The sequence below is a fragment of the Ceratotherium simum genome, chromosome X, assembly GCF_057802395.1.
Source record: "Ceratotherium simum simum isolate JZ-2026a chromosome X, ASM5780239v1, whole genome shotgun sequence".
Taxonomy (NCBI): Eukaryota; Metazoa; Chordata; class Mammalia; order Perissodactyla; family Rhinocerotidae; genus Ceratotherium; species Ceratotherium simum.
Window position 1 is genome coordinate 109362924 of NC_141940.1, and position 18764 is coordinate 109381687.

Below are 18764 nucleotides of genomic sequence, written 5' to 3' on the forward strand. Positions count from 1 at the left end.
AAGAGGACAAGAAGTGAAAGGGTAGCTAACCAAAGTCTTGGATCATTGGACACACACCCGCTGAAACAAGCCCAGAAATACAGTTTCTGGCTGTCAGGCAGAATCTGTTTCCTGCCTATTCTCTTCTGTTTTTTTGTTTGTTTGCTTTTGCTTTTGCTTTTGTTTTTTGTTTTTTGGTCCTTGGATGTTGACCACAACCAGTTTAAGCTGGGACTCACATCCAGCCATCCAGTATCAAGGCACATCATGCTCCTTTGCAGAGTAACATTTTCCCATTGTGGCCTTTGGTTTGTATTTTAACTTAAGGTCTACTGTACATTCCTGTCTGAAGCATTCAATAAACATCCCCAATAAAGCTGGGGATACAAAGACTAAAGAGGACACTATACCTGCCCCCACCCCAATTTCAGTTCAGTAGCTTGACTCTCAACTCTGGCCTCTCCTGACTGGCCCTACCTTTGACTTTACTGAGCTCCTGAGGAAGAGTCCATGGTTCTAATTCTACCAAATAGAATTTTACAAACTTACTAATTTCACATTATTTGACTAATCTCTTTGGGGTAGGGTGCTCTAACTTTCCCAGAGTTACTCAGAGTGGGGGAAATAGGAAAAATAGATTTTAAAAAGTAGATTTTCTGTTGATTAGAAGCCACTCTTTGAGAATGCTGAGTGGAGGAGACTGACGGTGTCACCCCTTAGTTAGGCCCATGAACAGCAAGGCTCTGGGCGAGCTAGCAAAGTCACAAGGTGTCAGCACACACTCTTTCCTTGAAGGCCTTAACAAACAGGCACGAGGCCTCACCTGGAATAGGTTCAACTCGCCTATATTGGACAGGGCTGTTTTATGGATGAGACGGTCATTCGAGGTCTCATCCTAGATTCTTTGATTGCAGGTGGATGACAGGCCTCCCTCACCTGAATAATTGGGCATTATTTTCCCTCATAAATTGCTATTTTGTTACCAGTTGAAGCCCTAGAAAAAGAGCAGTTTTCATATAGGAAGCTCTGCTCCAATTATTGTGCTAAGGTGACAATAATTATCTCTAACTTTAGAAATAATTACACTATTATATGAAGCTGTTACTAAGGAACTGTCAAAAGCTTCTGCATCCATCACTGTTGTTGAAATCATTAACATGTTTATTTTGTTTGAGGACTGGCAAATTCTGTTTGGACAAGAATGCCAGAGTAGCATTAGCTTAGCTTAGAGTTTCTTGCACAGAAGGAAACAGCAAGGGTGCATAGTTGCCCCAAATCCAAATTGACAAGGCGTTTTCTCTCTTTTAAGCATTTTCCAATCACCCATTAAACAGAACATCAATAAAATTGCAAGGACCCTAGGTGTGCTCTGTGCCAGGGAGACAGGATTTTCTGCTGCCAGCATTCTAGCTATTCTCAAAGGCTGGTTTGTAGTTTGGACTTTACTGGTGGTTTTCAACCCTGTCACATTTTAGAATCTCCTAGAGAACTCTTAAAAAAATACTTCCCAGAGACCCTCTGATGATATGGATCTGAAATGGGGCCTAGGACTTGGAGATTCTGACGTGGCCAGGTTGAGACCCTCTGGGCTATAGTTAATACTTCAACTCAGGGAACAAAGTGAGCCTCTGAGAGAACTGGATTCAAAGAGGTTGATGGTCAATGCCTTTTACAGTGCAGATGAGAATTGATTTGCCATGCAGCTATGACAGGAAAAGGTCTAAATATAATTTTGTTATTTTCTTATTCAAAGAGAGACTATTACGTTGATGAAAGTGTCATCAATGAGCAGAGGGCAAAGGATCCATTTTAAGACCAACATTTAGAAATGACAAAGGTACCGTTAAGCACCCAGCCCAGTGACTGGTGAAAATGGGTGCTCAATGTTAATTTAAAAAATTCAACAGTGGGCCGGCCCCGTGGCTTAGCGGTTGGGTGTGCGCGCTCCGCTGCTGGCGGCCCGGGTTCGATCCGGGGTGCGCACCGACGCACCGCTTCTCCGGCCATGCTGAGGCCATGTCCCACATGCAGCAGCTAGAAGGATGTGCAGCAATGACATGCAACTATCTGCTGGGGCTTTGGGGGAAGAAATAAATAAATAAATTGTTAAAAAAAAAATTCAACAGTGCGTAATGCCTGTATATATCTGCACTGTCCAATATGGTAGCCTCTAGCCACAGGTAGCTATTTAAATTTAAATTAATAAAAATCAAGTTAAATTAAAAATTCAGTCCCTCAGTCGAGCTAGCCACGTTTTAAGTGTTCAGGTGGCTAGTGGTGACCATGTTGGACAGCACAGATAGAGAACATTCCCATCATCACAGAGTTCTAGTGGTGAGCGGTGGTCTACAGAAACCCTTCCCAGAGGCAAGCCGTCCTACACGATGCCTTATGATTTATTAATGAGATCAAAGAGTACATCTATGTGTTATTATGAAGTCAAAATCTGAAAATATCAGCAGATAATCATTTGTAAACACACATCAAGTCACTGGAAAGAATTTTGAAATGAAGGACAAGGAAGGAAAAACATACACAAAAGTGCATTGCTCTGCAGAAGCTTCATGAAACCATAGACTCTTGAGTTGAAGGGTCTCTTTGTGAGTCTAAACCATACTTTATGGATTTCAAAACAGGGCAGGAGTGGCTGCTACAAGAACGTTATTCCCCAGTGGTCGACTTTTGATAAAACAGAGATGGATAATTTTTAAATTCTCACTAAAGCCACTGTCACTTTCAAGAGTCACTGGTTTTTTGTTTTTTTTTTTTTAAGTTTTTGCCCCCAAAGCCCCAGTAGATAGTTGTATGTCACAGCTGCACATCCTTCTAGTTGCTGTATGTGGGACTCAGCCTCAGGATGGACAGAGAAGTGGTGCCTCGATGCGCACCCGGGATCCGAACCCAGGCCGCCAGCATTGCAGCGCGCGCACTTAACCACCAAGCCACAGGGCCGGCCCATAAGAGTCACTGGTTTTGTATTACAACATGAAAGTAGTTGATCAGCAATTGCTTCTCATTTTAGGTTTTAAAGAGTGCCATAAAATATCAGACCTGGAATGAACCTTGGAACCATGTAGTCCAACTCCCTAATTTTATAGATGAGGAAACTAAGGCGCAGTTAACAGCTAGCTGGTAGCAGAATCAAGGCAAAAGTGCTGATTTCCTGACATTAACACTCCCCAAGAATCATTCAAACCCAAGTTTCTTGCCTCAAACTTTCTAGAAGTTTTTTTTTTAGCGATAAATACACAAGATAGCAGTTATGTGGCTCTCAAATTTAAAAAAAGACACCCATTCCCCATTGAATGGTTAGTAAAAGAATGACACATTGGTAAATAATATGAAGACTACAGCTCCTAAGTTATTCAGGAAGTGCATAATTGCAGCCAAATGTCTTTGAGGCCACTGGGTTCTGGCGTTGGCGCTGCACCAGTTCCTCAGAAGAGACTGTGGAACCAACAGCCCTTTCATTGAAAATGTCAAGTTGTTTATCTTCTGCATATTCCATATAGCAGCAGTTCACAACTTACACTTTTTTAAGAATTCTCCTGGGGCATATGTTAAAATATAGATTCCTAGGCCTCCGCCCCAGAGAATCTCAATCAGTAGAGCTGAGGCAGAGCCAAGGAATCTGCATTTAACCAGCATTTCAGGTAATTCTGGTGTAGGTGGTCCACGGCCAGTCAAGCCCAATTTGCCCAGGACAGTCCTGTTTTACACTTGTTCACATGTTCTACAGCATAATTATTAATAGTTCTCTTTCTCACTGTCAAAAGTGTCCTAGCTTGGACAATATATTATATGGTCCCCTTTTCCCTGATCCATGGATTATAGTTTGAAAAATACCACTATAACAGTTTACTGTTAAGCAGCTCCTTTATTTTGCCAATAGGATGTTTCCAAAAAAGGTAAGCTCAATGTTCCCTGCTACAGAGAATCCAAATAACCTATTTTTCCTTCGATCGATCATAAGAATTTAAGTAAGTATCCTTATCCATTCCCAGCATCTTGCAAAGGCGGCTGGTGCTGTTCAAGTATTGAACTGCAGAAACCTAGTGAGTAGAAGGCGAAGCTGACAGGTGGGAGGGGTGAGACCACAGGCCAGAGCTCAGGAAAAGACCACACTGACGCACAGTGAATCACAACTACCATTTTATTGTTCGATGATTGCGGTACAGAATTGTCCACGTGCTCCAGGCCTAGTTTGGCCATGACACACACCACAGATGGCTCCACAAGTTATGGGGAACATTATCTGAGCCACATCCTTCTCTGGTCATGTTTTTCCAACCATCACAACCACTTTTTTCCACGGAACATGGAGTGACAAATTACCTCAAACCAAAGTCATCCTTCATTCATGACAGTGTGTACCAGCCAGGCCACAGACCAGCACAGAACACGAGGGGGCTGGCTTCAGTCTATGAACCACAAGGCAGCTCGTGAACACTGAACACGTGCTTGCATTTATCGCTGTAACTAAGCGGACAGATGCACAACGTGAGCCAGGTCAGATTTGGACTTACAGGTACAAATATTGTAATGAACTTTTCATACATAAGTCAACATTCCTCTCCTGTCAAATCAGCTACAGTTCCCAGTTTGGACACTGCTTTCACGAGTTAAGGAGTTATGATCACAGTGTTAGATCTGTTCACAATGGTATATTTTACTCCGCATTGACTTTTCTTATTTGGTTCAAGCATTTCTCAAGTATCCACAACTTGTGTTCTAAATCTGGGAAATATTTAAGTTGCAAGCACTTGTGTACTTTTGTGAGGATGTGAACTTAGAGCAACAGCTGGTGTGACGTGTATATAGACCTGAAGCAGCAATTACAACCCCAAATGACTTTAACACTAAGGACCTCTGCAGAGATGAGGTTAGCCAGAATGCTAAATGGTACATTCCATTCCTCTAAAATGTGTGTCATGGTGTCCAGGACGGACTCAAGCACAACCCAGGTTTCTAATCAGAGTGTAGCATTCAGTTCTAGCACAGAGCAGCATGAGAAGAGAGAAGAATAATTGTAACAACAAACAGAAACAAAAGAGGAGGCAATATAACTCCATTCCTCCAACATTGAATCAAGTCAACTTACATTTTTAAAATGCTCAATAATTTATATTTTCTGGGTCAACCTTGCCTTGGCTGTCTACTCAGAGTCAAGAGACATTTAGTTTGGTCTAGTCAAAAAAAATTTTAAGTATATGTGCAGTTTATTGGTCAAATTCCCAAGCTAGCTCTAACAGGAATATTTTAAAGTGAAAAGCAAGATACCAAAGGACTTTATGTGATGCTTTCCCCAGGAAGAGTTACACAGGCAGCTAGAGAAAAAGGAAGCAGGTACAAGATCTTAGCAAGCCCCTGCTATTTTATGTTTTATATGCTGTTATGACAGCCAGGTAAAACCTGCCTCCCGACAGTGCTCGGCAAGCAAGACTGCGTGGCCTGCGATTCAGGTCCCTGCAGTTATAGGCTTTAGCTGTAATTATCCTAAAACATTTGTTCTCATTAAGCATGTGGGATAGTAACCTCAGCAGTTTTTTAGATAAGACATAAGCCAGTTCTTAATGTAAATACAGTGCCATTTAAAACACTGATCAAGGTTTCCCATGGTTATAAAGGTTCAATGACAAAAAGATGGAATTTATAAGGGATGCCATGATATAAACAATGTAACGTTTTATACTCATCCTACCTGTTTTTGCAAACTCTTCTTGTCACACTACATTTAGCATGGCTAAATGGCGAATGCCTTTGACTTCCGATCAGATTTAACTTTTATAATTGCCTTTTCAGTGCCAAGCATAATGTGAAGAGTCAAGACAGAGTTAGAACTGAATGCTAAGATTCTTTTTATTTTCTCTTGAAAAGAATTTCAAGGTGAGAATATTTTAAAACACTAAGTAGTTCGGCTATTAATACGCATTCCATTCTAAGTCTGCCATTTTCAACCAATTTGGAAGGCAAAGACAAACGGAAGGGCCACTAAACCAGTCCTAAGCGCCAGAATTAGACATTTCTTTACTTTGCTAACTGGAGGGCGAATATAGTGCTTTGAGTATATAGGATCTTTGATATTTGTGCTGTTTTGGCCCATTTGCACAAGTTATGCACAGAATTCCAATTAGCAGGCTACTTTTAGGTTGGCAAAAGTTAGAAGTATTTAAGAGAATGTTCTTTCAAGTGAAATTTTATTATCCCCAAAGGATTCAATTCCAATGGAAAAGAGAATCCTCACTGAAAAACCCAGAAGCAAAATTATCAAACAAAATCAAATTGCAGGATTTTTCTATAAAAATCCCAGATAAACGTGATAAAGAGATCTTTGTATACCAACTAAACATAGGACATTTGGGTGTCATTTATCATGAAAAAGCCTAAAGTACATAGGATCTGAGTGGTGACACGGGTGAGGTTCAAGTTTCTTGGGTAATCTTATGTTCCTGAGATGACAATACTTTTGAAACTCGAGCTCTAGAAATATAGACAAGAACTACCAAATCTGAACACACCCTGATAGAGTTCCAGAGATTTCCATGGGGATTCTTATCAAAGGCTATTCCCTGAGACATGCAAGGGCAGTGAAACAGAATTGTCTGAGTGCAAAAAAATATCACATATAAAATCAGTTTGATCTCTTTACTTCTCCCTTTAAAGAAATTTCTAAAATACAAAGATTTATCATTATAGTCTAAACTCTCATGTTTTACCTTTTTAAATAACTTTCGTTTATTGAGAGGCCAGGCACGGCGGGCTGCTTTCACATACATTCTTTCTCTTTCACATACATTCTCTCTCCTAATACTTCTCTTAAAAAGATCACTTCTTTAAAGATACAGAAATAAAAATCCAGTTCTTATACTTGAAACAAACTTAGTGGAACCTTAAAATAATTAGTTGCACTTTAAAGAATGCAACTGTAATTCTTCACTTTTCAAAACTCTCACATGAAAAAGTTAAGCAAACTTAATGGAATCCTAAAGTGGTTAGAACTTTTAAAGAATACAATTGCAATTCAGTACTTTTGGAAAATATAATGTGAAAAGCAAATCCAAAATACCTCTCTATGTAAATTAAAGCTCAAGCCACGGTATTCAAAATTAAAATGATTTACATAATCTACTATACTTTGTGTTTTTTTAGTAATTAACCTTCCTGAGGCTGATTTTGTTCTCCTTAGTGTTTGCTTAACTAAAGTGCTTAATAAAATTTCTACAGAATATATTACCCTCTCCATAGATGAATATTATTTTGAACTACAATCTGGCAAAAATCTATCTACATTTAATTATGCTTGATTAATCCAAATGTCACTGAGAGATTTATAGAACAGAGAAATATTTTTCAGGTTAAGTTCATACTCTTCTCACTGTAAGCTTCCTAGATCCAGTATTACCACAAATCTACCACTCAGCTAACACTTAAAAAAAAAATCCCACAAAAAATATTTCCAGTAGTCCAAACTGGACCATAGGACTCAGACATCAAGCTCTGCTGTTTATCCTTTTCAAGAGACATGAAGACTCCATCCAAGACTGAAGTCACCACTACAAACTGAGAGGCGTGCTGCCCCTGCACAGTCGATGACGCCGGAGGGAAAAGGATGCAGAGACAAGAAGTCAAATACTGTTATGGATTTACTAAACACCACGAGGATATTAACGCAAGATGGGGGGGGCTTGATTTTAATGCAGGCCCGTAACTGCACCAGACATTTGTTTGGAGACTTTCAGGAGTGAGGTCCGAAGGTGCTTTTATTTATATGCAAATAAGTCAATTTAAAGGGCGACAAATTGGCCCTCCCTATGGGAATGATTAAATGCACCCCATCTCCTTCTCCCGTCACTCAGCTCTACCCAACACAGGCGACCCGACAAGCGGGTATCAAGAACTGGAAGTGTCCACTGCAGCTCCGCTGTTCCCTCCGAGGGTGTGGGACTGCTGTAGAGTCACCTGTGTTACAACACAAGTGGCAGCCGTGTCCCAGCCGCACTGACCCTATCACTGGGACTACGGGCAATTCATGTCCCTGTTTTAGAGACAGAGAGAAAGGCAGAAACAAAGGTTTCTCAAGAATTCTGTGACCACGATATCGTTGTCATTTTCTTTTCTTCATTTTGGGGGATGAACACAGCTAACGCGAACCCGCAGACTTGAGACGGAAGCCGTCTCGGATAATCCTTTCCTCCACCTCTAAAACCAGCCTGGAAATGTTAAAGAGGGTCTCTCCTCCCGACAAGCAGCTATTTTGACTCCAGCATCATCATTCAGATGCTATAAGTGGGAAGCTTTTATTTAAATAATGATTTCTGAAGTCCTAAAAAGGCACATCTGGAACCTGCTGTAACCGCATTTCTGTTACGAGGAAACAGCAGCACACACCATTCAATGAAATTTGACTGCAAAAGCTGGGTCCTCTCACCGGACCGTGGTTCCCTGTTGGTCGGCAAGACAATGAAATGCAACAGGCTCAGTCCGCTCTGTCTACCCAAAGCCGCGGCGTGGGGCCCTGGGCAGGGTTCCCCACGGAGCCCTGCACAGAGCCAGGCATGGAAGACGGACTCACCAAGCTCAGACAAGTAGATACGAAGGTGAAAAGAACTCAGGAATCACAACACTTCCTCATTTAAGGAACACACCTATCTGTCCATGATGAAAACACCCCCAAACCGCCCCCTGTATCCCCCTTCCTGCCTTTATTTTTCTCCATACCACTTATCTTCCAACTCTTCTAGAAACTTTCCTTGTTCTGTGTCTCGTGTCTCCCTTCTAGAACGTGAGCTCTGTGAGGCAGGGACTTCCATCTGCTTTGATCACTGCCACGTGCCCAGCACTCAGCAGAGTTTCTAGTGCACCATAGACACTCGCTGTTGTTTAAACGGACGAATGAACATGGCTTTCCTTTACACGACTCCTCCTGTCTACCACTTTCACTTCATTTATCCCTTCCACGTGGGCACGCATTCAATTCCCCATCTCACACCAGGACAGAACCAGGGCAAAGACCTTAGGGGAAGGCACTGCGTGGGGTGGAGTTTGGTACATCAAGCAAGGCTGTCCCTCATGCTCCTTGATCATTATGCTGGGCTCCGAAGGTGAGAAAAGTTTGCCTAGTGGAATATGCTGGCCCCCCAGGAAAGGAGGCTTCAATCCTACAAAGAGGGCAAATAAAACCCCTAACCCGTGAGCCACCTGTAAATGCACTTTTGAAACATTAACTCGTGTGTTTCTATAGTAGGCCCCAGACCTACAAACCATCTCAATGTATGTTCATGAACAACAAGAGTAATCCTGTTGAGGACTTAACTCCTTTCTATTTCTTAATGAACCAAATTTTAAAATGGGTTGAATTGAAAAGACAGGTAAGAAAACCTGTGGCACAGTAAAGCTCTCATCAGGGTTACCACCCTCAGTGGGACAGCTCGACTAGCAACCTGTTAACAAAAAATAGTTTATACTTCTCTTGATAACTCTGATTATGTGCTAGTTTGAAATATACTATTATATTTAATTAACTAATAAACAATTGTCAATGGCTGATAACTTAAGTTCATTAAAATGTCACATGTCCCCTATTTTCAAACCAGAAGGTACTGATATCTCTGATCGATGGAGCAGGAACCTGCGTTAAAATTTATCTTTCCACGAAGAACAATAAACAAAACTCCCGTACTGATTAGGTTATTAATGGTTCTTTCCTGCTAGTGATATTGGTTCCTTCTGTTTACTAACATATAGATTATGATTATGAAGGGCATTACCTTCAAAGTCAATGTTTAAGCACCTGCACCACTGAGAAAGATGGCAGAATAAACGCATGTTTATATAAGTGCTCCTGCCCTTTCAATACACACATCCAAAAACTGAAAAAGAAGCTGTCTATAATGACTAATAAAAGCCACCACCCCATACCAAGGACTCCAGGGGAGTGTCTCAGAGATACAACAAGGCTGGGGACTAATCAAAGGAGGATTCTCGCATTTGCCAAGCAGGCCATAGTTGCTGGGCAGTTCGTGAGAAGGTTCCAAGGACTCTAGCAATCATTTCTTAACTTGGAGAAACAAGGACTGGTGGCAGTGAGGAGAAACTGAGTGCACACTGCGTGGGCACGTTTCCAGAAGGAAACCTAGGAGGGGAGCTGGGGATTTCAGGTGCATCATTTGTGTGCAGAGGAGAGAAACAGTAATTTAGGAGCCACTCACACAAATGCCGACGACATATAATCCAGCAGAACTGAAGTACGAACCCACCACACTCCTGCTAGGGCGCCATCTTGTGGAAATGGGGAAACTCAAGAGGAATCCCTCTCCCCCAGTGGGACCCAGCCACCCCAGGGCAAAGCATTCAACAGCGTCCACAGAAGACACTCAGAGACAACATGTCCCAAGGAGGCTGTGCTTCAGCCCTTATTCCCCTATATCCAGAGAGCAGAATGGAAAACAAACACAGGCCCCACCATTACAACCCATCAATATCTAGCCTCACAGTTCAAGTGCTAAGGTCACCATTCAAACACTTCTCACTTGAAAAAGGAGGAGTCAAGGGGGATTTATCCACACTCTTCTTGGGCAGAGAGAACTGGTCCCATGCAAAGACAAATAATAAGCTGAAAACGCCATCATGATACCTGTGCAACAAGAAAAAGGCAAAACAACACAGAAGAAAAAGAGTGGAAGAGCAAAAGGCAGCTAAATACACTCGCAACAGAACAACTTCAGGAACCACGAAAATTGCAGACAACACAGTTCAGCCTGCCAAGAAATGAAATGAGGAGGCAAAGAGGACAACACAATGAGAGAAAAAAGCTGGCAGAGCTAAGGAAAGCAACAGATACAAAAGAAAACTGTAACAGAAGTGAAAGCCACGTTGCAAGCATCCAGGCCTAGAACACCGAGTCAGTGAAATGGGAGGATAATGCCTGAGGAAAAAATCACGCGGCAGGAAGACAGACAAGGAGACAACAGTGATGGAAGGAAAGGTCAATGTGAAGGACAGATTACAGAGAGCCAACATAGGGACAAACTGTTGAAGAAGAGAACAAATAAACCAATAAGAAATGCAGTAAGGTCCGAATGTCAACGTCTAATGCTCACTGTGTACCAGAAAAAGCCAACAGACAACTGTCAACTGTGAGATATACTCGAATGAAGTTACTTATCAAGGATCAACAGGAAATCACAAGTACCCAGGGCAAGCAAAGCAGGTCATCTACAAGAAGGGAAGAAAAAACCTGTCTGGACTCAGCCCTCTCAGCACCCCAGACACTAGACGACAATAAAGTGATGTCTCCAAAGCACTGAAGGAAAAAGGCTGTGATCCAAGAATCTGATAGCCAGCTACGTTACTGCTCACAAGGAATGGCGATGGAAATACATTTGTAAATATGCACGAAAATCCAACCGAAGCTGTAATCCAGTCCACCACAGATAAAAGCATCACTCTCACAAGTGGAGTCTTTGTATGAAAGGGCTGGTAGTGAGCACTGAGTTCATTCAAACATAGAATTAAATCTACATAACTCTAGTAATTACCTACAGCTATACACTTTAAGTTGCTTGTCTTTCTAGGTAAAAGCTGCCAAATCCATTCGATTATCTACTCTAACTAACTATGCCAAGATGAATACACACAAAAGAAAACCTCTCCTGAATGGAATTCTCCTGCACTATAGAAAAATTTCGGTTTACCCTTGAGGGTTAATATACCCAAGAAATTCCTCAAAAGAGATAATGCTAATTACCTGGTGCATTGTTGAGAGCACGGGCCTAGGAACAAAAACTTCTCACTTTGGTTCTTCCATTCACTTACCATGCCACCTTGCGCAACCACTGAACTTCTTTGGAACTCATATGAAAAAGAGAGATAATACCCACCTCGTGGCATTGTAAGGATCAAATGGGATGCTGTAAGTGAAAGTTCTTTGGGATCTATAAGCAAGACTATAAAACCATGTCACTTGATCGGATGGAAAGAACCCACCACACTAAGGAGCCAAAATCAGATATTCAGAGACAAAGAAAGGATCAGGTGGCTCCTGTGGATCCATCTCTACTTCCTTCCATTTTTCTATATTTTAAAGTCATCTCTTAGCGCTATGAGAAGGAAATTCAGTACTTCCACAGCTCCTCACCTGAATTATTTTTAACTTGGAAACCAAGATAGTTTAAGCACTTAGAAAGATGTTGCCTACCACTCAAAGTAAATGTCAATTTTCATTCATTGATTCAACTAATATTTATTAAGCACCTACTATGTGCCAAACACTATTTCAAATAGTAGACACAGTCCCCAAATACTTAAAATCGAGTAAATGAAAGGGAAATACTGAGGAATTGGGAGAACTAAATGGATTTAGCTGAAAAGGGGTCTATGTCTATTTATAGTACAACTTTTATGTAGAAATTTGACCATTTGCTTAAAGACAAAATCCAGCAAACAGCCAGAGAGATGCAACTAAGTTCAGAGAATCATGTACAGCTGACAAAAAGGATAAACAAATCATTGGGGCCACTAAACTGTGAGAATGCAAGATGTTCCTGAAACTCTTCTGATGGTTGCTTTGGGAGCAAAGTTAAATTCTTAATGCAGAAAACAAAGACAGGAGAGGCAAGATTGTACTGGAGTCAGATGGATATGAGTTAGCCAGAAAGTATATTAGTCAAGGACTACCAATTAAGTCATTAAAACATTGAAAGAAATCTTTACTTTTGAAAAAGACCAGTGGAAGGAATATGATAGGATTTTTCCACACCAGTTTTTCTACTTTTAATCTTTATATGGAGCTTATTGTCAGGGTATAATGATCAATGGGCATTCCTCAACCACACAGTAAAACATTGCCAGAACAAGGCAGGAGGGAACACTCCCAAATCTGTTGCCTCCTTCCCTCTACAGTGTATCATATTTGAAAGCGTAAAGGGCTATGGTTGGAAATGGAGGCCTAGTAAGATACCAATTTACTATCTAATGTTTATAAGGAAGCCAGGGTCTTTAAATGTAAAGGGACATTATTTTTACATCTTTTATACCACAAGGAACTAATCATATGGAGCAGCCCCATCCCCAAGACACTGACTCAGTCCTCAAAAACCAGGCCTCCATACGGACCATCTTGTCACCCATATCTTGGAAGTACATCGGTCTTTCTTTTACCCAACTGATTATATGAGTTCCCTGATGAGATCCTTCTAAGTATGGAAGAGATGAGATCTTCCTAAAGATGAAAGGAACTACCATGAGCTCAGGTAACATAATGAAATGAAAGAGGATCAGATTCAGCGGAACTAAGAGAAACAGAGCTGCCATCAACCTACATGCAGCTGGTCAGAGCACCACTCCTCCCAGGGGACAATCCCCCACTGTGACAGCAGTGGGGACAACTGCATTGACACTATTGTATGACTAAAGGAGGAAGACTACTTTACAAGTCACAACTTTTAAATCAGTGGACTCCATACTTGGAAATTGGGTGGAAACATTTATACAGATGTTGAAAGAGGGCAGAAGTTAAAGTAGATGATATATATGAAAAATTATAGCAAAGAGAAACACATCCTGTGGAGCTGTACAAATGCGGGTTTTAATCTAGACTCTCAGCTTCCATTTCGAAAGGTAAATATAAGACGGTTCCTCTTTCCTCACCCCAAGTCCTCTGCCAATTCCAACTTTAAGCAAAAAGAAAAGGATCGTGAAAATCAGATCAACAGTTCTAAAACTGGCTAAAATACATGAAAACGAAAATTATGAAGACCTAGGGCATTTTTCAAAATAAACTAAAATAAAAGAAGAACTTTTCCCTTTAATAGTCTATTTTACAACTAGTAAAGTGCATCACATAGGGATTTCTAATTCTTTTAGAAAACTACAAAGCAATATGACAAAGGTACGGTACTAGATTAGTAACATTTTTACATAAGCATAAAAACTCCACTTCCCACTCCTTACAAACTTGATAATGACCAGAAGGTAGTTTTTCACTTAAGATCTTTGAAACCGAGTGGTTAAGTGAAAAATTCCAAGACAACTTTTGGAACGCTTTAATCGACAGAATGAAAGTATACAAATGAATTTTAAAATAAAATCAATGCATCAAAGAGTAAGATCTAACGCGAAAGCACCCAAACCTCACAATGAGAATATGATCGGATGGAAGATGGAAGAAATCAGAGAGTGAGGAGGGATGCATATGAGACCAGATGGGCCCTGGGACTGAATTATCAAGATACGCTGAGCTGATGTCTTCAACTTCCAGATTCCCCAGGCCTCGGTGGTTTAGGACAATCATGGTATTTGGTCACAAAGAGCAACAGTAGAGATCTGCTGTATCTGCAATGAGGAGGAAGCTTAGAATCCTGCGGAGGTTGTAGACACTCAACTCCATGATGATGAGGAGAGAGGGATGAGGACACGAGAGCGCTAACGAGGCTCTGTGCTCTCTGACAGGTGCCAACCAAATCACAGCAACGTTCTATGAAAAATGACTCAAGTCACTACTTCAGTGGAAGATCTGGAGTAGTTACAGGAAGGTTTCTGTGGAAAAGGTCCAGCTCGTGTGGAGAAAATGCACATTCAAGCACTGGAATGACTATGGTGCCACGCTCAGAGCTGGTGGAGGAAAAGAGTTCTCTCTGGTTGACTTGTGGAAGACAATCTTTCTTCAGAGGACGGAAGCATTCAGTTCTCTAGAAAGTTCTATTAGTCTTGATCTTGTCCCTACAAAGAAAATAATGGGAATATCCAGAGTGAGTTTATGAGTACGATCTTCTCTATTTTAACTAAGACTTACTCACAGCATTTAGTTACAGTGATAATTCAAAAACCCTTACCTTATTTCTGAATTATTTTCTATGGTTACCTCAGAAAAAGAATTACCATTTAATTACTTATATGTACTTTAAAATAGTTCTTTACTCTCAGTTAAAAATCTGATTAGAAATGAGGAATGACTGCTAATGGGTACAGGGTTTCTTTTTGGGGTGGTGAAAATGTTCTAAACTTAAATAGTGGTGAGGGTCACACAACTCTGTGAATATTCTAAAAACCACTGAATTGTATACTTTAAAAGGGTGAATTTTATGGTATGTGAATTATTTCTCAATAAAGCTTATTAAAAATCTGATTAGAGAATAAATTTCCTTACACTTTCTCATTCACCTAATGAATTTACCACACCTACTAAATACTCTCCCAAGATCACCACCAATTATTCTATTTGTATAATTTAATAATTTTATCATCAGGCTAACCATTTTAGAATTTTAAAAATTGCTTTCTGCTAAAATTTGTTTATTTATTTATTTATTTTTGTGTGTGTGTGAGGAAGATCAGCTCTGAGCTAACATCCGATGCCAATCCTCCTCTTTTTTTTTTTTTTTTTTTGCTGAGGAAGACTGGCCCCGGGCTAACATCATGCCCGTCTTCCTCTACTTTATGTGGGACGCCACCACAGCATGGCTTGACAAGCAGTGTGTCGGTGCGTGCCTGGGATCCGAACCTGCGAACCCTGGGCCGCTGAAGTGGAGTGCACACACCTAACTGCTGCGCCACCAGGCCGGCCCTAAAATTTATTTAATAATATATTAGAAATTAAGACATACTTAATTAGTACACAACCTGCTTAACTATTTGGAGTTTTAAAATTGCCTTTAAAACAATATTCAATTAAAGCCATCTTTTTACAATCCAAATGGGCCTTATCATTTACAAAGACTGCTTCTGTACCACCTCAATAACTCCTCTTACCAAAGCAACAGTTTGAATTAATTGGTCACACTGATGCCCAACATACTACTTGACTTACATACAGACTGAAAATGGAATCAAGGGAAACTGATCCAGGTGTTTCAAGTTGCTTCATCTTAATCTTAGCTGAGGATGGCGTGTGTGTATGTGTGTGTGTGTGTATGTACGCACACCCACCTATACGTTTGCACTCACGTGCACAAACCAAACTCCTCTAAATTTCATCGTTCGAGATGAGTGACCAGTCCAGCAATATTGCACAGAGGTCTATCACAACACTTCCATAGTAAAAATAAACATCAGTATAGATATCCTCTATATCATTCATCAGAAAAGAACAATGCTCCTATAACGGGACAAAATTACAAAGCTATATAAACTATATTGCATAGAAATATCTTTCTGTTGCATAATGTTAAGAATCAAGGTTTTCAGGGTAAGAAGAAACACATACAGTTAAAATATATTAGGGAGAAACATTGCAATGTTAAAATCGAATAAAAATATCAATATGAACTTATGATTTAAAAAAAAGATATATATATTTTATAGCTCTGTCCAGAAGAGGGGCCTAGAAAAGGTATAATGTGCACTTTCAACTCCCAGATTAGAGTCTCTAATACCCATTAAAAGCAAACAGGACTCCTTGAGGGAAATGGCTGATTCTAGGATGGAGGCAGGGAAGGTATAAGATGAACCTAGGATATCATCTTGGGCCAGAAAGCAAGGAAGCTTTCAAAGATTAATGGGATTTTATCAATGGAACAAAGAGGAGCCAGCTCAAAATAGCTCCCATTGGCGAAAGGCATGCCAATTTAAGCATCAAAAAGATGGCTGCTACATGGCAATAACATGGATGAACCTCACAGAAAGCCAGACACAAAAGAGTACACACTATATGTTCCTTTTAAGTTCAAGAAGTGATAGAGTCAGATATAGTGATAGGTGATGGAATCAGAATAATGGTTACATGGTGGGGAGGGGGGAGGGAGAAGAGTTTGCCTAGAAAGAGGCCTTTTCGTTGCTGGAAATACAGATGTAAAAATTCCTCAAACTATAAACTTAAGATTTGTGTACTTTATATATATGTACATGTATATGCATATGTATATATGTGTGTATATATATGTTAAGTACTGATTGAAACATATCAAAGCAATAAAAATCTATAATATCCATAATACTCAAAAAAGAGAAAGCCAGAAACTCATTTGTCACCATTTAAGGTAGCTTTTAACTCAACTTCTTACCTTGAAAATTGGTAATTAAAGGGAAAAATTCAAATGCTTATCCTGCCTTGCCAGGAGGAACTGTACTTCGAAAGGTACCTAAATAGCCTTAGTTGATAAGGAAGAACGTTATAGGAGAATGTCAGCTAATAATTGTCAAAAGAATAATATTTTAAAACATCACATCATTTTATAAACGTTAATAAAATTATTGATTCAGGCCAAAATTATCAATTGGTGTTAAAAACCATTAGGTGATGGCTGCATAGTGCCAAAATAACACTACACAGATTACTTTCCAGTTGAGGAGGGAAAAATAATCATACCATGGAGGAATCAGACAGCCGTCATCTGAACTATGGTCATTCTTAACATCACTAATGGTGGATCAACTAGATATCATGGGTCTCACAGCTATTGCTATTCTGCAATAGCACTTATGAAGTATTCTAGCAAAAAATGCTCCATTGAGCCTTTAGATGAACTTCCAGTTTATAGGAAATACAGGGAATGGGGGACAGGCTAAATGACATTTCAAAGAAGAAACCAAACAAATCAAGGTGGGACATTTTTGCAGGATAACTGGCATGGTCTCTCAACAACAAAAAATTGTCCTAGATTAAAAACAACTTGAGACCTACTGAGATGTGTTATGTGGTCTTGGAATCGATCCAGATTTGGACAAATCAGGGGAATTTTCATGTTTTACAACCAGACTGTAAAACAGTATGAATAGTATGATCTCATTTTGGGAAAAATACATATATACAAATAGCAAAATATCTGGAAGAACATCCACAAAAGTGGAAGAGTGCTCATCTCTGGGCTGTGGAAATACAGTGGTTTCTCTTGTCTCTGTTTTGCTTGTTTACATTTTTAAATTTTTTACAATGTGCACATACTGCTTTTCTATTAATAAAAGGTTATTTTAAATTAAGCAAATAAATAGAACCCTTACTCCTGCTAGTAGAGTTGGAGCTTAAGGCTGGTCAGAAGAAAAAAAAAATTGGAAGCCAAAGATTAGATTATTGCCCTTATTACCATAAAGTAGTGAAACTCATTATTCTGTGATTGATAATTTTTCTCTTTTTTGTTTTTTACTGTGGTAAACTACACATAAAATTTACCATCTGGTTAAGATGATAAAAAATGGTTATTTTTAAATGTACAGTTCTGTGGTGTTAAGCACATTCACAGTGTTGTGCAACCATCACCATTATCCATCTCCAGAACTTTTTCAGCTTCCCCAACTGAAACTCTGTCCCCAGTAAACACAAACTCCCCATTCCTCTTGCCCCGCAGCCTCTGGCAACCACCATTCTACTTTCTGTCTCTATGAGTTTGACTTTTCTAGGTACCACATATAAGTGGAATCATACAGTATTTGTCCTTTTGGGTCTGGTTTATTTCACTTAGCATAATGACTTCAAGGTTCATCCATATTGTAACATGTGTGAGAACTTTATTCCTTTTAAAGGCTGAATAATATTCTGTTGTATGGATAAACCACATTTTGTTTATCTTCACTGATAACTTTAAACTTTATTTTTTCTGTTATAACCCACCCACAGACTTTCTCTAAACATTCTTCTGTCAATCTCTATGGATGATGACAAACTGCAAACTTAATTACTTTTCAAATAAAATTCACGGCGGGATAAGCCCTGTCACTGCTGTTAATACTCCACAGTGCAAGGACTCCTAGAAGATCAGGGCCTCTATGGGAATGGCTACTCTGGCTCCCAAATGTTTGCTCTCCTTTCTATGTGGGGTGAAAAAGCTGCTCCGATCTTTCTTTCTTTGGGGATA

The 18764-nt window shown here is 39.9% G+C and overlaps 1 protein-coding gene across 3 annotated transcripts in view; it reads right to left on the reverse strand.

The window, feature by feature from the left end:
• Positions 1 to 14005: 14005 nt before the first annotated feature.
• The window catches only part of PDK3 (pyruvate dehydrogenase kinase 3), a 62354-nt gene continuing 57595 nt past the window's right edge, over positions 14006 to 18764 (reverse strand). For 2 of the 3 annotated variants that reach the window (XM_087427128.1, XM_087427127.1), the window contains 2 exons: positions 16977 to 17063; positions 14006 to 14697 (listed from right to left, as the gene is read on the reverse strand). In XM_087427128.1, coding sequence (XP_087283254.1) covers positions 17006 to 17063 — 58 coding nt within the window. In that variant the 3' untranslated portion in view covers positions 14006 to 14697; positions 16977 to 17005. The remainder of the gene's footprint in view (positions 14698 to 16976; positions 17064 to 18764) is intronic. The other variant, XM_004435208.3, reaches the window with a different exon arrangement.